We start from the raw sequence: 21,798 nt of genomic DNA on the forward strand, positions 1-21,798 counted from the left end.
TCTGTCACTATGAACATCAGATCTCACAAAAAAATAAATAAAAGAAAACTATTAAAATATGTGTCTAACCTAAGGCCTATCCGCTTCAACTGTAAGTGAGATTCCCCATTCTAGTGAATGAGGCAGCTTAGAGGGCTTTTAAGCTCTGGCGGACCAGGGGTGGAGTTATGAAATTTTTCTACTGTACCATTCATCCTAAGATATCATAACATCATAGAAAAGGTAATAAAACTTTAGTCCAAAATTCTCCTTTAAGGTGGGAGAGACCACAGGGTAACACAACTACTGAAGCTGTGTGGCCCACAACAACAACGAAGCTGCTGCTGATCCTTCAAAAAAAGTCCACGTTAGTTAGTTAGTTTTTTGGTCTTCATTCATTCTCCCTTGTCGTAGTCCGGCTGTGTGCAGCTTATGCAGATATAGTCGTCCTTCTCGGCCCGATCGGCTGACAGTCCTACACACACCTGGTGGAACCACTGATTGCAGTTGCCGTCGCACTGGACCCAGTCCACCTGAGGAACGGGTAAGACGAGAGAAAAAACACAATTACATTTAGAAGCATGGTCAACTGTGCAGGGACGTGCACAGATAGACTCTAGGTGGTGCTAGAGCACCTGCCCTTTGCCCTCTTGACCAGAAGTGCCCTTTTGAAAAAAAAGGGGGAAGTTTACAGCAGGGGTCTTCAACAGGGGGTACTGGGACCCCTAGGGGGTCCTCAGAGTTACTACAGGGGGTCCGCCAAATCTTTATATGATATGATTTTTCTTTTTACCATAACCACTCGAAACCTAGCATCCCTTTTCTGAGGAGAACTTTAGCCGAAAATAGCAGATCTACAAGCCCACACGCTGCGAGGCGTTGTGGGCTTGTAGATTGGCTATTTTTGGCAGAGAGGTATAGGTGTACAGGGAAAAAAGAGCAGACCAAGTCAACAAAAAAAAGTATAATTTACTTGAGCAACTGCCCCTCAAAATGTCTGTGCACGCCACTGAAGACCGAAAATGTTCGAAAACGAAATAAAAACTAAGGCTAAGCTATGATGACTAAAACTAAGACTAAATATATAGATTTTTATATTGATTTCATCAACAATCAAAAACTAGACTAAACTGTGAAGAGATCCAGTAGAACTAAGACAAGTCATCATGGGTGCGCGCGGGTGTCACAAACTGAAAATAGCCGATCTACAAGCTGACAACGCGTCGCAGCGAGACGCGTTGTGAGCTTGTAGATCTGCTATTTTCGGCATGCAGCGAAGTGAAAATCTGCCATTTCGATGGAATAAAAAAAAAAGAATCAAAAGACTGACTAAAACTAAATCAAAATTGCTGTCAAAATCAACACTGCTATATACCTAGCTCATCCATGCCTAGGCTCATAATGCGCCGCATGGCGAAAACTAGAAGTGCTCCTCGGAGCTACCACATGCCCATAGAGATAGTGTGTACCGATTTGCGTGATGTTTGGACAAAATCTGTAGGATTAATACAAATAAATGTATTTTTGAAAAATTGGCCTCATGGTCAACGGTGCCAGAGATTAGCTCTTCACAGACAGACGGACAGACACACACGGACAGACGGGCAAAACATGGTCTCCACAACCAGTATTGGTTTTGACAGCAAATTTTGATTTAGTTTTAGTGATATTTTAGTCACCTGAAATGTTTACTTTTATACATTTATTTTTTACAAGCTCACAAGCTTGTAGATCAAATATTTTCGGTCTGTGACACCCCGCGCGCACCCATGATGGACTTGTCTTAGTTCTACTGGATCTCTTCTCCACTCCCAAACATTTTAGTCTAGTTTTTATTTGTTGACAAAAATTGTCAGTATATTTAGTCACAGTTTTATCACAGCTTAGTTTTTATTTAGTTTTCGTCAAGTGAAAAAAAGGTATTCGTCATAGTTTTAGTCGACGAAATCAACACTGTCCACTGTCCGCCTTCGGCCTGGCGGAGACAATAACAGGATCCACAAACTCTGGAACGATGTGACACGTAAATAGATTGTCCATTTTCTAGAACAGGGGTCTTCAACGTTTTCAGGCCAAGGACCCCCTAGCTGAGAGAGAGATGAAGCAGGGACCCCCTACTCTATAGTGTATAAAATTGTGTTTCAGATTAAAGTTTTTTTTTTTACTTAGTCTGCTTTTTTTTCCCCTCTACACTTATACCTCTTTGCCAAAAATAGCCGATCTACAAGCTCTCCGAGGCGTTGAGAGCTTGTAGATCTGCTATTTTCGGCTAATGTTCCCCTCAGAAAAGGAATTCTAGGGTTCAAGTGGTTAATGTAAAAAAACGAAATCCTATCACACAAAGATTTGGCGGACCCCCTATAGTAGCTCTGAGGACCCCCTAGGGGTCCCGGACCCCCTGTTGAAGACCCCTGTTCTAGAATGTAAACACGGATAAAACTGAATGGAGTTGACCATTCGCACCTCGTCTCCTTCGGGCTCCCTGCACCACGGTGCGGCACACAGAGAATAATCCTCCTCCTCTGAGTCGGATGGGGCCGACGGAGCAGCAGGGTCCGACACCGTGTTGACCGGAGAGGGGGACCTCTTGGTGTTGTTGGTGGTGGTGGTGTCCTTGTCCTTGTCCTGGTGGTGATGGTGGTGGTGGTGGTGACTCTTCTCCTTGTGCGTCTTGGACCTTTTCTTGCGTGACTTCTTCTCCTTCTTGTCCCTGTGCTGAGAGGAGTCAGAGCTGTCCTTGCGCCGCTTGGTCCTTTTGCTCTGGCCGTTGGCCACGTCCTTTTTGTGACAGGAACCTCCGTTCTGTAACAACACACACGTCGTGTCAATTAAAAAAAAAAAAATATATCGTGACAGCCTTAAGTCCCTTTTACTATCTTAAAGGACAACTTTGTTTTTTTACAACCAAGGTTTAGATTTTAGAATGTAATTAAAGTAAATAAAAGATGAGTGTTATTTTTTTTTCATTTACTGCTTTCTATAGTTTTAGCAATTTTCGCGATATTTTTTACAGTGGGCGGGGGCATTCTGTCGGTGGCTAAATATGCCTTTTTTACACAATAAAAAAGGTCCTGTGGTCTTTGATGGTCAGATGTGAGTTATTGGGGGCTAGAAGAGCTACTGTAAATAATAATAAAGAAAACACTGGGTTATTGTGTAAAAAAAGACATTTAGCCACCGGACAGAATGCCCCCGCCCACTGTAAAGAAGATCGCGACAATTGCTAAAACTATAGAAAGCAGTAAATAATTATTTTTTAACACTCATCTTTTATTTACTTTAATTAAAATCTAAAACATAAACCTTGGTTGTAAAAAAACAAAGTTGTCCTTTAAACCATTCAATCCGGGAACGCATCTGTGTCGTTTAAGATTTTAGCTATGACCATTATTTTTATACTTTGGCTATTTTTCTTCTACCCCTGAGCCCCATCCCAAACTATTAAAGTGTGTTGGCATTAAGGTGGGTTACCTGGGTTGGGTGGGGGCTCCCTTTGTGAGAGTGGTGGTGGTGCTTGTGGTCCTGTTCCGAGGGGCTTTTGGGAGGGGGAAGCAGGCATTGGAGCACGGATCTGTACAACTGCTCCGTCTCCGGTAACGTCACCTGCAGCAGGAACCCCTCCACCATCAGCTCCTCCAGCTCTGGACCCAGAACTAGAACAACAAAACAGGGACGCAGCAACAGTTAACACATTAAACGCCAAGAACGTAGTCCTACGGTCCATTAAATCCAAATGTTAAGCGCCGAGACCGTAGTGCTCCTTTTTTTCGATTCTTCTTTTTTTTTTTTCAATTTTCGACACGGACCATTTTCAGTGTAACACCACCGGAACGGAACTATTTGCGATCCGGTTTTGCGTTTCCCGTCGGCCTCCATTCTAAAGCGCATTTCTCCCTTGTAGTTTTTTCTCCTCGGTCATCACTGTTTAACATAAACCGTTCTAACTACAACATGGATGCCCCGTTTGACACGTGGTCTGCACTGGGAGACACAGGGACATGTGCACGATGTTTACAAACAGTGCATCGCGCATTCTTAAGGATTTTAACGGGGTCTATGGCGACGTGAAAAAAACAAAAAACAACAATAAAACCTTGGCACTGGTGAGTACATTATGAGATTAACCTCTGGCGGTGGATGTGTTAATGAAAGTAAAATATATATCCTGTGTCTTCTTATATACATGGTAAGCGCAGTGGTTTGAAGTAACTAGGTACAATTACTCAAGTACTGTACTTGAGTACAGTTTTGAGGTATTTTTCCTTTACTGGAGTATTTCCAATTTTCAATACTTTTACTTCTACTCCACTACCTCTCTGAGGCAAATATTGTACTTTTACTCCACTGCAATTATTTGGAAAACTTTAGTTACTAGTTACTTTGTAGATTTTTATTATTATTACAAAAGATTTATGACAAAACATACATTAACCACATCAGCCCTATACCGTATACATTTCGGCCATTTGAAAATAATGGGAATCACTTGCATGCAGTGTTGATTTTGACAGCACATTTTGATTTAGTTTTAGTCATAGTCTTTTGAATAAAATTTCATATTTTAGTCATCTGAAATTTTTTAGTTTTAGTCTAGCTTTAGTGAACTAAATATCATAAGATCTTAGTCGACTAAATCTACAGTTGATTTAGTAGACTAAAATGTATTTTGGCGGTGCCTTGAAGGCGTCGTAATGCCAGATTTTACACTTTGTTGCATGCTGAAAAAAGCCGATCTACAAGCTCACAACGCGCCGCAGCGTGGCGCGTTGCAAACTTGTAGATCTGCTATTTTCAGAGCACAACACCCGAGTGCAAAACAAGCATAAAATGACGTGTCTTTTAGTTCTACTGGATCTCTTCTCCACTAGTCCCTCTCCTTAACATTTTAGTCTAGTTTTTATTTGTTGACAAAATTGTTAATATATTTAATCTTAGTTTTAGTCATCATAGCTTAGTTTTTATGTAGTTTTCGTCAGTGAAAAAAGGTAGTCGACGAACATTTTTCGTCATAGTTTTAGTCGACGAAATCAACACTGCTTATTGTGTGTGTGCTATAGACCACCGAAGTCCTGACGTCACTCGTTCATCCCCAGGTTCGTAAAGTAATTTCGCTATGGAGAATAACATTGGGTCACCATAGAATCGTCTCATATAAGAATTGTGGTCCAAAAATAAACAAACTGTCTCGGCAATATTGTCAGGGAGGAGGTTCTGTATCGTTTATGATAGTCAGTCACTTATATTTGATACAGTCTGTTTCTGGCGAAAATGTAACTAATTCGGCGTAACATTATCGTTTTCTCACCGTCAGTTGATGCTTCATATCCATAAGAGTCAAACCGCCGGGGTCACTTGTTTATTTTTGGAACACAGTTCTTATTTGATGCGATATTAAAGACGTCTATGGGATTCAGAATGGGGGTGGAAAACCGCGAAAATGGTAAATGGTAAACTGCGAACCAGGTAGACAAGCCAAGGATGTGTAAATTACGTCAGACTTCGGTGGTCTATAGTCTCAATGTATAGGAATAAATGGTCTATAAAAGGGAATGCAATACAACATAGATTAGATGCACACACACTGCTTAAAGCTCAAGCACTGACCCTGGAGAGGAATGGTGGACTGATGATCTGTGTAGAAATAACCATTTATTTCCTGAGTGGGATGTGAAGAGGTCTTCTGCCAATGTCTCGACTGCAAAAAAAAAAGATGTTGAAAATCAAAACGTGGCCAACAATAACCAGTAAATGTCAAACTAATCAACCATGTACAAACTAACAACAATAACCATTACATAAAACGTTAAGAAAAATATATTTTTAAAAACGGGTCTTGATTATTCGATTAATAAAAAAAAAAGTAATCAACAGAATCATCAAGGAAATTATTGATAGTTGCAGGCCTAAAAAACTACTGCTAAACTGCGGTGTGGTGGTGTGTAGGCCTGTCACAATTATTACATAATCGCAATTATTTGAGATAGTGGCAATTCTTTTTGCATATTTTTGCATAATAGTCATAATCGTTTCCATGTTGAAATATTTTTAACACATTTTCAAATATAAAAAATAGCAGAAATAGCAGACCTACAAGCTTACAACGCATCACTTCGTGACACGTTGTAAGCTTGTAGATCAGCTATTTCAGCTTTTTTTTACATGTATAAAAATATAAATATGTCAATAATTTCTTTGTATATTTCAGTTCTTTGTCATATCTGCCCTGTGCAATTTTTTATTACGAAGCCTAAAAGGCTTCATATGTTCCAGTGTTCAATGGCCAAACACACAATTAAAATCGTTAACCGCAATTGTTTGAGCGACAATTAATCGTCAACTTAACCCATTAAGACCTGAAGCCGATTCTACAAAATGTCTTCTAAATCCCAACAGTTTTCTGAAAAAAACATATGTTTCTATATCAGTGGTGCTCAAACATTTTCATGTCAAGGACCCCCAAAATGATATGTATTTGGCCGCGGACCCCCATCTCAAAACATGTTGTTCCAGGGACCCCCCAGAAGCAAAGATTTGAGTTACTAAATGTTCGCTTTCAAAGAATATAAATCTATTAATTTGCACACATTTTCTCGATTTTTGAAGCGCAAAATAATGCTTTTTAGCTCATATCAAGATGCGTTCCAGGTCTTAAAGGGTTTAAATGTCATAATCGTGACAGCCCTAGTGGTCGTGACGTACTTTTCCGTTCTTGGCCATCTTGGACACCTCCTCCAGCATCCCGTCGGTGCAGCCCTGCTGAACCCTGTGCTGCCAGCGCACCGTTCTCTCGATGAGGAAGCGCAGGGCGTCGCCCTCCGGCAGTCGAACCCGGATCCTCTGCAACGAGGCCAACAGGGGCAGAACCTTGTCCAGGGGGGGTTTCCGCGAGCGCTGACAGAGCGGACACAGCCAGGCCTCCTCCTGGTCGGTGGCGGTGGTCGCCGTGGCGGCGGCGACGACACAGCCGCTGTGGAAAGCTTCTCGACAAAGCTGGCACTGCGCCATGGCGTCCGACGGCGCCCGGTGGCACAGGCACACGCTCAGTTCATCACAATCGTTGTTTTCTGACGGGAGGAGAAGCTTGGATTCGTTGGAAGCCCTCAGAGCCAGCAGGGTCTCCATCTCCTTCTGACGTACCTCGGCGAGCGTGGCCATCTGGGAGAAAATAGGGGGATAACATTATTATAACGCAGTGGTTTTCAACCTTCTTCATGCCAAGGACCCCTAAATTGATATACATTTGGCCGCGGACCCACATCTGAAAATGTTTTGTGCCAGGGACCCCGAGAAGCAAACATTTGAGGTAAAATGTTCACTTAAAAAAAAACATATATTCAAAGCTATGCACACATTTTCAATTTTTTTCAGAAATAGCCAAAGCTAAGTGATTGTGACGCTATGTATGACGACATTCAGCCACTAGAAGTCACACCTCTGTTGCATAAGGTTTGCCATTTCCTCATCACCTCTAGAAAGGCAGAAATCATGTACTCTGCCAACATCATAATGTGATGGCTCACTTACATGGATATATTTAGGGTAAAAAGTACGATATGCAACAAAAACAAAGATAAATAAATCATGAATTTACGGTCCCATCTATCAATTGATAATTTACATGATTACTTCACAATCCTATTTTTTGCTCACATTAGACCCATGGACACTTAGTAAAAATAAGACAAAGACAATATAACTACACGCACAGCAGAAGCGGAGTCCTTGCTTTCCGAAAGTGCTCTTTCCACATCGCTCAGAGAGTCCAGCGTGGCCGAGCTTCTCTTGCTGATCTGCATACTGGCTTCTTTTGCTCTTTTGGATCTGGCTTTGGGTCCTGCCCCGACATCACACGTGGGACACAGTACCTGAAGAAACATGCAAAAACAAACGGATTAACTTCCTGAACTCAACACGGTCACACCACGCCTTGTTTGGCAAACAGCTTTGGACATAATACCTGTGCCTAGCGAGACATGCTTAACTTATACAATTGCTACTATATTATCCTTGCCAATATACTACACTGTATATTATCTTAACATTCTTATACTATACCATTATATACTATCCAACGTTATCGTTATACTATATTATAATATACCATCTTACACGATTATATTTATTGTATCTCTCTCTCGTTTGTTTTATGACCAAAGTATTTTTTATTTAAGTTCATAAAGTTAACATAAGCATAACTAAATGCATTTGAAATTAAATAAAACGAATACTTTTCAGGATTCCAATTCAAAAATAGAAAAAAATAGCCGATCTACAAGCTCAAAACGCGACGCGTTTTGAGCTTGTAGATCGGCTATTTTTTGCTACTTTTGTGTGACATAGAATGGCTAAGTACTTAATGAATCTACGAAAAAAAGTTAAAATACAGAGATAAGAGGTGTCTGCCCGACAGTATATGCAATAGGCGCCTTTACAGACGACGTCACACTGATAAGAACCAGTATGCGTGCGCAGGTCGGCAGCAAAAGAACGCCACCTCTCATAAGATGCAATGGAAAAGTGGTCACAGCCTCACGTGTAAAAATGCATCCCATCAAACTTTCAGATGCTGTTTTTCTCCCAGTGTGGAGGATAGAATGCTTAGGAATTTTAGTGTGATCTCTCGCTTGTGAAATATATAATCCTTGGTTTCTGTTGTGTGTAAACAATAATAACAATTCAAAGCAGTTTTCCCCCAAACCCCACCTCCAGTGGGTGTCATAAGAACGGAGGGAACGCTCTCTCTCTTAACCCATTAAGACCTGGAAATGTGTCATTTTTAGATTTGAGCTAAAAAGCTTTATTTTACACTTTGGCTATTCAAAAATAGCAGATATACAAGCTCATAGCGCGGCACCGAGTGCCGCGCTATGAGCTTGTAGATCTGCTATTTTTGAAAAATCGTGAAAATGTGTGCAAATCTTTGAATATATATTTTTAAAGCGAACATTTTTAACTCAAATCTTTGCTTCTGGGGGGTCCCTGGAACAAAATATTTTGATGGGGGTCCGCGGCCAAATACATATAATTTTGGGGGTCCTTGACATGAAAAAGTTTGAGCACCACTTTTCTGAGAAACATAAGTTTTTCAGAAAACTGTTGAGATTTAGGAGACATGTAGAATCGGCTTCAGGCCTCAATGGGTTAATATAATAATTGGTCTATGTGGCCCTCTGGAGTGAGTGTGGAAATATAGTGGCCCTCTCCATCATCAAAGTTGCATCACGCCTGTACTAGAGCCTTGCTTGTTCAGGATGGGACAATGTCGGGTCTCTGCTCTACATGTAAAGTGTATTGTGACAACTTGTTGTGATTTGACACTTTGATAAAAAATGTAATTGAACTTTGTCACCTACCTCTAGCAGAGAATAAGGAGAGTTTGACACGAGGAACGTCTTGGCTGCACTCTCCTTCCAGGCCTGCACGTCAGAGACCAGGGCTTCCAGTCGAGTCAGAGGGTCTAGCCACACGGGGATGCTCTCTGCTCTGAAGACCAACTCAGAGAGGTTGTCCAGCACAGGGATACGGCCCCCCAACTGCCCCAGAAATAAGAAGAACAGATGAGCACACATGTACACAAATGTTGCAGTGGAGCCACAATCAGAACATTTAAGTTGATAATCATCGATTAACGATGTAATTGTGTTTTTGGAATTGAACATTGGAGAATAAAAATTACATTTCGGTTTGCCTTTTAGGCTTCTTAATCAAAAATTGCACAGGGCAGATATGACAAATAACAAATAGAAGTAAAAGAACTTGATATTGTTTTAATATTTAATAATTTTATGCAAAAAAAAAAGCTTTTGCCATAGATCTGCCATTTCCGCTTTTCACGATTATGCAAAAATAATTGTGATTATGTCAAATAATTGCTATTAGATGTAGGCCTAAGCTATGAATGAACGATAAGTGAGGTGGGTTCTTCTCACCTGGAGCGCCTCGGTTTCTTGAAGCCAGTCCTGGGCCTTGAGGACGACGTCCTTCAGCTGCAGGCAGTTGGGGAGATAAGCAGGGATGTTCTCTACTTCTTGCAGCGCCGCTTCCAGGGTCTCCATGCCATGACACGGCCTGTGAAACAAAACGTTAACAAGCTTTTAGCACGAGCACGGTGACAGTGAAGCAGTGGTGGGAAAAGTACTCAATTTTTGGACTTATGTAAAAGTATCAATACTGCAATGTAGAAGTAAAAGTCTGGAATTATACATTTACTTGAGTAAAAGTACAAAGGTGTTGGCATAAAAATGTACTTAAAGTACCAAAAGTAAAAGCGCTCTTTTTTATTATGCAGAATGTACCGTTTCAAGTTCTCAAATGCATACAAATCTTTTGAAAGTAGCCGATCTACAAGCTCACAATGTGTCGCGATGCGCCGCATTGTGAGCTTGTAGATCTGCTATTTTCAAATGGCCAAAATGTATAGGGTTGAAGTGGTTAATGTATGTTTTGTAATAAAACATCTACATCTACAAAAGTAACAAGTAACCAAAGTTTTCCAAAAAAAATTGTGGCGTAAAAAGTACCAATATTTGGACCCGAGATGTAGTGGAGTAGAAGTAAAAGTACAGAAAACTGGAAATACTCCAGTAAAGTAAAGAAGACCTCAAAATTGTACTTATGTACAGTACTTGAGTAAATGTTACTTTACACCACTATTTCTGACAAATAAATGATTAAATCAATCAATAAAAAATAAATTAAAAAAAACACCACAAGGTGGCGCTTGGCCCTCCTCCTCCTCTCCTCACCTGGCTTCTAACAGGCCGAGCGCCCGCTCCTCCCACTGCTCGGACACGGTCAGCAGCTCCTGCAGCCGGGCCATGGCCCTCTCCACGGAGCCGTGGGGGGCCAGGCCCACGCCCTGGTCTATCAGCCTCCTCATGGTGTCCAGGCACAGGCTGTCGGGCCGGCCGCTGGCCTGCTGCACGGCCTCCATCCAGCGGGCCTGCTCCAGACGCTCCCTCAGCAGGGGCAGCTGGTGCAGCTCCACGTCCAGGCCCAGGCTCACGTCCAGCAGCGCCTGCAGCTGGGCGGGGCTGGGGGGCGACTCCTCGGAGGAGAGCACCTCCTCGCTGCGCCGCTGGAAGTCGTCCACCCGCGTCAGGAGGTCCTGGGGAGAGAGATGAGAGTCCAAACATGCATTTTAGTACAATCACTTCATTTAACACATCATTAAGACCGGGAACGCATCCGTGCCATTTTTTGATTTCTTTGGCCATTCAAAAATAGCAGATATTCGTGAAGATGTGTGGAAATCTTTGAATATATATAATTTTAAAGTGAAAATGTGTAACTCAAATCTTTGCTTCTGGGGATTCTACAAATGTATTATACATCCTACGTTTCTTGAAAAGAAAGTGTGTTGCTATAATATCAGTGGTGCTCAAACTTTTTCATGTCAAGGACCACCCAAAATGATGATGCATTTGGCTGCGGACCCTCATCTGAAAATATTTTGTTCCACGGTCAACCCAGAAGCAAAGATTTGAGTTACAAATGTTCGCTTTAAAAATATATATATATATATTTAAAGGTTTTAACACATTTTCACGCTTAAAAAAAAATAGCAGATCTACAAGCTCGGCACTCGGTGCCGTGCTATGAGCTTGTTTATCTGCTATTTTTGAATAGCCCAAAGAAATAAAAGATACACAGATGCATTCCCGGTCCCAATGGATTAAGTAATGAAATGAAAAAGCACAGTAGTGTTTTCTCAAGATTCCATGTTAGATGTACAGCAACTTTTATGGTGGTTGGAAGGATAAAAAACATTCTTGTAGACTAACCTTTAGTAACGGTCCCTGACGGATGTTGCAAGGCAACTTGTCCAGTTGTCCCACAAACGACCGCAGCTCGTCCACCGTCAACAGGTTTTGACTTTGGGTCTTTCCTCCTCCGTAGCGATACCTTCCATAAAAATGAAAAAGAGTGAATAAAATAGTTTTAAAAAGCTTTAAATTGGCTTTTCAAAACAATAGTCGCTTCGCAAATGGCTCTGTTGTTGGCATTATATGACTGCTGGAATAATTGTTATGTCTTGAAAAAGTAAAAAGAAAAATATCTGATACTATATAAAAACACCAACACGCATTTCAGGGACAGGATAAGCTACACGTCATCTCCGTCGGGTGGAAAACTCCCAAACTGTTACTTTTCAGAATTCCAATTCAAAAGTAGCAGATCGACAAGCTAAGAACACGTCGCTTTGCGGTGCGTTTCGAGCTTGTAGATCTGCTACTTTTGATGCTTTCATGTGACCCTGTAGATCAAGTAGGGCGTTCATTTACGAAAACAACACAAAAAGTTAGAATATGGAGATAGGCGGTTTATACCCGACAACAACGACATGTAAGCATATGAGCATCTATCTATGCACCTGGTCTGTCTCTTTCCGTTCAGGAGTTGCTGTGCCATCACGGCACACTTCTCAGCCTCAGTAGTAACGGTGCGTAGCTGCTGCACCAGGTCCAGCTGTGGGAACACCTTTCCCTCTGCTTGCTCCACCAAGCCGCGAAGTTCTTCCAAACCTGAGACCACAATCAAAGAGAAGCAGCATCCATGGATTAAAGCAAAAATACAAAAGAAGGATTCAAAATGATGTATGAAGGTATCTTCCAATATTTCATGAACTTCACTGATCTGGAATGCAAATATATGTATAGGGAAAAGTGTTCAAATATGGGATATGTATGTGTGTGGGTCTTTGTAATTGGTTATGAATAAAATGCTTTATATTATCGACTCACTTCTTTTCTTCTCGAGTTTATTGTTGTTTCCCAGTATGTCCTGGACGTCAGCCAGCCAGTCTCTGTAGGACTCGTGACGTAGCTTCACCGCTGCCATCATGGTGTGCAATTCAGCCAGCGAAAACCTGTAACTGTAGCAAAAGACATAGAAATGTTATTATAACACAAGCCCATGCATAAGAGGAACTAATATACTGCTACAGTATGCAGACGCTCAGTACCAAACACCTTTGTTTTATTATATTCTCATCCACTATATTTATACACTACAACAGTGGTTCTCAACCAGTGGTCCGGGGACCACCAGTGGTCCTTGAGGGGGTTCCAAATGGACCCTAAAAGCTGGACGCATACTCCACGTTTAGGTGATCACCCTCTCACTGCGGTGGTTGGAAAACTACAACATGATGTCACTGAGCCGCGGTGATAAGCGTCTCACCGCTCACCTCAGCACATCCAGCTGTTTTTACTAACCGAAATCACCCCTGGGGGAGAGACCGCCGTGATAAATTCACCACGGCAGGTCGGAGATTGTTTTCCCCGGAAAAGGAAGTGATGCAGGCGGGAAGTAAGGCTGTAACAACGAATCGATTAATCGATTTAAAATCGATTACTAAATTCATTGCCAACAAATTTGATAATCAATAATAAAAAAAAACAACAACATAGATCTACTTGATTGGCAGTGAACGGTTGTATTTGCATTAACGTAGATCTACGTGATCCCCTGCTTTGAGAACCACTGTCCTAGTTTTAGTTTTAGTTTTTAGTCGACTAAATATCATAAGATTATAGTCTACAGTTGATTTAGTCGACTAAAATGTATTTTGGCGGTACCTTGATGGCGTCGTAATGGCTGATTTTACACTTGGTTGCATGCTGAAAATAGCCGATCTACAAGCTCACAACGCGACGCGTTGTGAGCTTGTAGATCTGCTATTTTCAGAGCGCAACACCCGAGCGCAACCAAACATAAAATGACTTGTCTTTTAGTTCTACTGGATCTCTTCTCCACTAGTCCCTCACTAACATTTTAGTCTAGTTTTTATTTGTTTACGAAATTGTCAATATATTTAGTCTTAGTTTTAGTCATCATAGCTTAGTTTTTATTTAGTTTTAAGTTTGTTTTCGTCAGTGAAAAAAAGGTAGTCGACGAACATTTTTCGTCGTAGTTTTAGTCGACGAAATCAACACTGATGGGTGTGTCTGAATCGGTATCGGGAAGGAAATAAAATGGTTATTATGGGTAACATCTCTACTCACTGGAGTGTGTAGTTGCCCGGAGGACAGGGACACAGGTCCCACGGGTGGTGCAGACACACCACTTTGTCGGGGCTGCAGGGACAGGTGATGCCAGACAGGTAGCAGGTGGTCCGACACTTGTGGCACTGCCGCTCTTCGTCTGGCATGAGCTCATAGTTCACCCGCTGAGACCGCACCACACCCTGTGGGAACGATGCAAATAACACACATTACAGTCATTATTACAGCTCAGCTGGTAGAGAGAGGAGGAGGAAGAGGAAACGAGCTGTGAACGTAGCAGAATAGATCATTCATTTCACCCATCAACTCATTTTCTGACAAAAACGTTTATAAACGTTTTTGGCAAAAAAAAACATCTAAAATCATTTTTGGGTTTTTTCCGTTTTTCCGTTCGTCACAAAGAACCAGGAGATAACATTTTCCAAAAAGTTGCTGCTCCATTCACTTCAATGTTAAAAAATAAACGGACAAAAAAATAACATTTTTTCTAAGTACTAGCTTAGAAAAGACTGGCAGAGGCTACAGACTCTTCTAGAGAAACTCTAGAAACGCAATCTAAGAGTTCAGACCGGGAACGCATCTGTGTGTCATTTTAAGATTTCTTTGGCTATTCAAAAATAGTAGATATACAAGCTCATAGCGCAGTGCTGGTGTAGCTTTAAGATCTGTATTTTTTAGATAAATTGTGGGGAAATTGTGCAAATCTTTGAATATATATGTATGTTTTAACATTTTTAACTCAGTGTGCTTCTGGAACAACATATTTTGAGATGGGGTCCACGGCCAAATAAATATAATTTTGGGGGTCCTTGACATGGAATAAGTTGGAGCACCACTGATATAGCAACATACTGTTAGGATTTAGAAAACATTTTTAGATATGTATTTAGCCGCAGACCTCCCCATCTCAAAATATTTTTAAAAATCGTTTTAAAAAATATGTATTCAAAGATTTGCCCAAATTTTCAAGATTTTTCAAAAATAGCAGATCTACAAGCTCATGAGCTATGAGCTTGTAGATCTGCTATTTTTGAATAGCCAAATGAATCTTAAAATGACACAGACGCGTTCCTGGATAGAATGGGTTAACGTCTGTATTTTCAAGCTTGGTTTTACGTCATGATAAGCCATCATCTTCAAAAGGAAAAGAAAACACATTGTAGACGGAGAACACTGTAATTGTGCATTGGAATTATACATTTTGGGAGCGAAAATACTCTGAAATCACATGATTCTTGCAATTAGACCCTTTAGAAGACTGTGTTTTAGCGGGGAAAATGCCCTGAAATTGTGGTTAAGAACGTTAAGGCAGTGGCACCTGCTACTACACGTATAATAAAAAAACAAGGGTTTGGTTCAGGGGTGTACTGGAGGTGGGGCGAGGTGGATCGCCACTAGTTGTTTGCACGGCACGCCCGCACACGCATGGACGTGCACATTCACACCTCTTACCAAAGTGGACAAAAGCTGCCCGAGTGACAACAGCGTATGCATATGCATATCAACGGTCCATTGTGTGACCTGCTAAGTACTGTAGGAGTACGCATTCCGTCAGATGTTCTGTAGCAGTCCAAAGAGAACGTTTGGATAACAGTGGCTGTTGGATTCATGAACTAAATTACAGAGTTACCTTACAGCGTGCAAGCCAGGTAAATGCATATAACAACACTACAGTATCCCTAAAGTATCCCCATTATGCAAGTAATTAGAATACAATTTGATATATATATTGTGGGTTGATAAATAGGCCTACATATTAAAGAGGTTATTTCAATAGGCGATCGCTCGCGTGCGTGGCCTAGTGCTCCACTAGTTGAAATCTCCACAGTGCAGCCCTGGTTTGGACGCATCCTGTAGTCCCCAGCCGCATCATCCCAAAGCCTATACGGCTTGTGCAAGGACGCGCTGTGGCCAGTAGCCACTTTGAGAGGCAGTTGGGGGCAAACACGCATCCCAAAACAAGAGTTACGATTCCGTCCCCATCGATACATAACTCGAACGTCGCTGAGTCGGCTCAAGCTCAAGTTCGGCACGTGGCTCAAGTTCGCTCGAGACGGCACACCTCCGTCACGGGCCAAAAACTATACTTTATCGGCCAAAATAGTCCGCAGTTGTTGTAGGCGAGAGGCAGTTCCGCGTGCGTCACAGAAGCGGGGCATGGTTACAGCACAAGCGGTATAGGCTTTTTGGTATGTCGCGTCCCAGCAGCCACATAATAATGGAACCTTTTGCTTTGAACTCACCATTTTGTCCACTTCCTCCCTCAACTGCTCCTCCTCCAGGATCATGACGGCCATGTCTTTGTGCACCCTCTTGGCCAGCTCCATGTCCATGTTGTCCGCCTTGGGGGCCATGTTGCACACCATCTCGTCGTGGGAGAAGACGCAGTACCTGCTCAGCTGGCGGTAGTGTGCCACGCAGTCACGTCCTTGAGGCATCTGGGCAGAGAGAGAAAACAAAAGAGTTTGGGGGGCGGGGGGGAGAGAGAGATCAAAATGTTACTATAAATTCAATGATTAACCCTTTAAGACCTGAAGCCGATTCTACATGTCTCCTAAATCTCAACAGTATTCTGAAAAAACGTATGTTTCTATATCAGTGGTGCTCAATCTTTTTCATGTCAAGGACCCCCAGAATTATATGTATTTGGCCGCGGACCCCCATCAAAATATTTTGTTCCAGGGACCCCCAGAAGCAAAGATTTGAGATAAAAACGTTCGCTTTAAAAATATATATATATTCAAAGATTTGCACACATTTTCACGATTTAAAAAAAATATCAGATCTACAAGCTCATAGCGCGGCACTCGGTGCCGCGCTATGAGCTTGTAGATCTGCTATTTTTGAATAGCCCAAAGTGTAAAATAATGCTTTCTTAGCTCAAATCTAAAAATGACACAGTTCCAGGTCTTAATGGGTTAAATGTGTTGTTATGATTGAAAACGTTGGGACACACAGGGCACGGAATTTCACGGAGGCCTTGAGTTTGGCCTTGATGTCCCTCGAAACGTTAGAACGCTGCCGTCGGGGAGACAGAAACCCCTTATCTCCATGAATGAATGCCCTACTTTATCATACTAAATGCGTCACACAAAAGTAGCAAAAGTAGCAGATCTACAAGCTAGAGCGTTTTGAGCTTGTAGATCTGCTACTTTTGCTATTTTTTAATTTGAATCCTGAAAAGTACGTTTAGGACAGTTTGCACCCGACAGACGATATGCCCTGTGGTCTCAGTGACCTTGATAGCCAGACAGAATACAGAACAAACACCCCCCTCCCCCCCCCCCCCCCCCCCATATCTTCAAACCAGTGCAGTGACTCTGATGGAGTCTATGTATTAGTGATGTGCGGGTCGGGTTTTTTCATGACCCTAACACTAACCCTTATAAAGTATCAAAACTGTATGTCTGTGTGGTGTTTACATAGATATACTGCCTTTCCCCCCCCCATAAGTGTAAAACTGCCAAAAACAAACTCAAAGTCTCAAATGATTTTAGCTACAATAGCTATGATGATCCTGGCTGGTACAGCTGGGGGTTTACAAAATAACAAACAAAAAGAACAGAAATTACCTCAAGGTTTTTTTGCAGGCAGGTTTTTGTGTACATGCTTTCAATTATGTGGAAAAAGAGATCAAATAATGGTTTTGTTTGCTGTGTGTTCCCTAAACTATTTATACCATAGTCTGAAGTGTCCTTTTGCCTCCATTCCAGGCCTGCTGGGACGGCTCACCTCTAAGTATTGGTATCCAAGTCACCTCTGACACTTAACCCATTAAAACCAGAGGCTGATTCTACAAATGCCTTCTAAATCGGTAGTTCTCAAACTTCCATGTCTGTGAGCTTGTATATCTGCTATTTTTGAGAACCATTGTTCTAAACCAGTGGTTTTCAACCTTTTTTTGCGTCAAGGACCCCCAAATTAACACACATTAGCCCAGGGACCAGGGGTCCCAATCTACACTGTATCATCATCATTAGTGTTCATTTAACTCTGAGAGTGTACCAAATGGAACCAAATGGACCCGTTAGGGTCCATTTGGTTCCATTTGTACACTCTCAGAGTTACAGACACACAAGGTTCAATTTGGTTCCTAACTATTCATTTGTTTGGGGACCCCCTGGAATCCCCTCAAGGACCACTGGTGGTCCCCGGACCACTGGTTGAAAACCACTGTTCTAAACCACTGTTCTAGTTTTCTGAAAAACGTATATGCTATATATAGCTAAAATGACAGGGATGCATTCTGGGTTTTAATGCACTGCTCCCTCATTCATTGCAGGCAGAACATATACATATATTATATAAATAAATGACACCACACTTTCATTCTCCACCATGAAATAAGACTGCAAACACATCCGTCTTGGAGCATAAGAAAGAAAGAAAGAATCCTCAGGGAATTCTGTGATTTAAAATCAGGTTGGAAGACCGCCATTTGCATACTGAACACCCTAGTGCCCAATTATGATGTTTTACTCTGTGTGAACAAGATAGACGATGACGATGCAGAATTCTAAAATTCACAAACCAACGTCCCACTTTTCAAAACCTGTGCAATGTGGCCTAAATAAGGAAACGGCTGTATGGGTGATGTTCAAATGGATAATAGGGCTGTGAATCTTCTGCTATATCACGATTCGATTCCGATTCTTTTTCGATTCAAAAACTTTTTTTCCGATTGAAAATGATTCTCCATTCAAAACGATTCTCCATTCAAAACATAGGATTTCAGGATCTACTCCAGTCTGCTGGCATGAGAGTACATTTTTTACGTAGCTTTTATAATTGCAAAGGTTTTATCAACTAAACAAACAAAGGTCAATTCAGGATCCAAAAAGGAATTGTTAAAAAAAGGAAAAAAAGAAGATTTTTTGAAGAATTTTCATGAGAATGGATTCTGAAACGTCCAACAGTAGAATCGCGATTCGAATCGATTTTTTTCTGACAGCCCTAATGGATAAGACTGCATGAACATGTTCTTTTCTTACCCAGTCCATGGTACAGAAGTTGACGGCCTCGGCGAAGTTGAAACCCTGGTTGAAGCCACTGTGGTAGGCTCTGGGGAATGTGATGACAAACTCACCAGCACACTGGTTGGTGCGAAAGATCTAGAAAAAGAGATTACAAGTTTAATTTTACTACAGTTTGTATTTTTAAATAGACATTATTATTATAGACATCATTATTATTAGACATTACAATAAAAGTGCTAATTGATCATAAATTAGCCCATTAAAACTGGGAAAGCACCCGTGTCATTTTTTATTTTAGCCATATATATAGCAACATAAGTTTTTCAGAAAACACGATTTTTCTAGATATACAAGCTCACTGCGAGTCACTTTGTGTTTACATTTACTTTTATTAAGTTTTAATTTTTAACACAAATTCTCTCTTCTGGGGGTCCCTGGCACAAAACATTTTCAGATGGGGGGGTCCGCAGCCAAATACATATCTTTTTGGCGGTCCTTGACACGAAAAGGTTTGAGAACTACTGATGTATAAGGCATTTGTAGAAGGTATTATTAGACATTACAGTAAAAGTGCTTAACGGTGATAAATGAAGAGTGTGTTTACCGGGACTCCGTTGTTCATCAGCGTGTTGGGGTTCATGATGGTCACCAGCTGGTGCAGGAGGTCAGGCTGCGACTCAAACAGCTCCGGGGCCAGTTTCTTCATGACCCCTTCCAGGTGCTCGGCGGCATAGCTCGGGGCGCCGTACCACGTCTTTGGCTCCCCCCTGGGCAGGTGGTAAACAACAACACCTTGGTTAATGAATGGCACTCGCAACAACTGGGGTGAATATGATCAAAACGGCATAAAGCTAAACAGCACTGAATGGCGTGTTGTCGAGTTCTCAAATTCTGCCCGAGACCGACCCTACCCTGGCCCAAAATCTATGCTAATTAGTCGGGTCGGGCCGAGCCTCGGGTTCCGTGAAGAAGAAAAAAATAAAGAAATAAAAAAATAATAATAAAGAAAAGTCCGACCTTCCTAGCCCGTGTTATTGAAGACAAATGGACGACAATCGAAAATCTGCGAAAGTGGTCGTTTTCAAGATGTTTTGGTCATTAACCTTTTCGGGTTTTCGGGCCTAAAAGTAAGGTAATTGGTCAGGCCAGGCTGGGCCGAGCCTTAATTTTCAGGCCTGTTGAGAATTCTAGCGTGTTGTAGAGCTGCACGATTATGGCCAAAAGGATTTTCACGATTATTCATACATTCATATAAAAATAAATTGACACAAGCATATCACCGCTTTCACATTCATGTTGTGCTACTGTAAATGCTAATGTAGGTTTGAATGAAAATAAAACGGGTCCTCCATAATAAATACCAAAACTTAACACTAAATGAAATCAACAGAGCTTTCATCTTTACATATTCCTGCAAATAAACACATCTTTGCAGACTTAAAATACGGTTTTATTCACTCCAGTTTGTACCTGCATGATGGATGTGAATAACAATGCTGAATCTCACCGGTTGACATACATTGTAACTGATACTTTGCCGTACGAAAGTTTTGCGTGCCGAAAATAGACGATCTACAAGCTCATAATGCGTCACACATCATGTTAATTTAATTGTGTCAAGCCAAATAACAATGTGAGCGTGTTGTGCCCATCACCATCATAACTGATTTAACATGTCTAGTATTAAGTTTCTTCTTTTTTTTACCCCTAGGGCAAACATTACCACAACCACAAAACCAGTGATGTTCAGTTTCCTGTTCAAAAAATCTTGATTTAGTTACTAAAGACAAAAATAATGCTAATACAATTATGATTTTTTTCTTCTTTTTTAGCGGCGCTAGCCGCTCTATACCTTTAGGTATAGAGCGGATATTAGCCCTCTATGCCTGGCTTTTGCGTCAACGTTCTGATTGGTCAGGTGCGCCAACGTTCTGATTGGTCAGGTGCGTCAACGTTCTGATTGGTCAGGTGCGTCAACGTTCTGATTGGTCAGGTGCGCCAAAGTTGTGATTGGTCACTATTCATGACATCACTATGATGTCATGAATATAGAATTCGATGTCTATATAAACGATGACAATGACTTCATCTTATTATTCATTTGGCTAAAGTCTCCGTCTAGGTAAGTTATTTAAAGTTAATATGACGAATAGAAAGAGAAAGATACAAGAACAGATGAAGGGTGAATGTATAGAAAGTCTGAGTTCGGGACCCAGTCATCCGTTATGACAGAATGGTTTGATAGAGACGATCGAGAATCCAAGAGTCCGTTAAGGTTCTGATTGGTCAGGCCCGTCAAGGTTCTGATTGGTCAGGCCCGTCAAGGTTGTGATTTGTCAGGCAAGGGGACTATTCATGACATCACTATGATGTCAAGGTTTATTTTTTATTTCCTCATGTTTTTTTTTGTATATATTTTTATTTGGCTAAAGTCTCCTTCTAGGTAAGTTATTTAAAGTTAGATCCTCAATTTAACTTTATCTGTCGTCGACGCTCTGATTGGTCAGACCCGTCAACAAAGTGATTGGTCAAGCTTCACATGACACATGGCTATAAACACATTATAAACACATATCGATGACATAATGTATTCAAAGGCGCCGCTACCTTCACACAGGGTGTGATTTTTTTTATCATCAGTGGTTTACTAATAGATTTTGCAGACTTAAGATAGAATCAATTGTGTGTGCTTCCTTGATGGAATACAGAAATACATCATTGATGCAAGCTAAGCATAGAAATGCATTAACGTCCCAATTTGGTTTGAACAATTGTGTGCAGGAAAAGAATCCTGAATTCAGATAGATGGTAGAATTTGTGATTTGTTTATTTTCAAG

The 21,798-nt window shown here is 41.3% G+C and overlaps 1 protein-coding gene across 2 annotated transcripts in view; it reads right to left on the reverse strand.

The window, feature by feature from the left end:
* kdm5ba (lysine demethylase 5Ba) overlaps window positions 1–21,798 on the reverse strand; it is a 44,205-nt gene continuing 22,407 nt past the window's right edge. For both annotated transcript variants that reach the window (XM_084062654.1, XM_084062653.1), the window contains exons 12-27: window positions 19,566–19,728; window positions 18,977–19,096; window positions 16,229–16,423; window positions 13,986–14,167; window positions 12,723–12,853; window positions 12,353–12,503; window positions 11,763–11,883; window positions 10,725–11,086; window positions 9,909–10,047; window positions 9,333–9,512; window positions 7,686–7,844; window positions 6,679–7,134; window positions 5,584–5,674; window positions 3,451–3,632; window positions 2,443–2,781; window positions 1–512 (exon numbers count right to left, since the gene is read on the reverse strand). In XM_084062654.1, the coding sequence (XP_083918780.1) occupies window positions 375–512; window positions 2,443–2,781; window positions 3,451–3,632; window positions 5,584–5,674; window positions 6,679–7,134; window positions 7,686–7,844; window positions 9,333–9,512; window positions 9,909–10,047; window positions 10,725–11,086; window positions 11,763–11,883; window positions 12,353–12,503; window positions 12,723–12,853; window positions 13,986–14,167; window positions 16,229–16,423; window positions 18,977–19,096; window positions 19,566–19,728 (3,109 nt within the window). In that variant the 3' untranslated portion in view covers window positions 1–374. The remainder of the gene's footprint in view (window positions 513–2,442; window positions 2,782–3,450; window positions 3,633–5,583; window positions 5,675–6,678; window positions 7,135–7,685; window positions 7,845–9,332; window positions 9,513–9,908; window positions 10,048–10,724; window positions 11,087–11,762; window positions 11,884–12,352; window positions 12,504–12,722; window positions 12,854–13,985; window positions 14,168–16,228; window positions 16,424–18,976; window positions 19,097–19,565; window positions 19,729–21,798) is intronic.

This window comes from Gymnoscopelus microlampas (genome assembly GCF_963454915.1).
Source record: "Gymnoscopelus microlampas genome assembly, chromosome: 7".
NCBI classification, from domain to species: domain Eukaryota; kingdom Metazoa; phylum Chordata; class Actinopteri; order Myctophiformes; family Myctophidae; genus Gymnoscopelus; species Gymnoscopelus microlampas.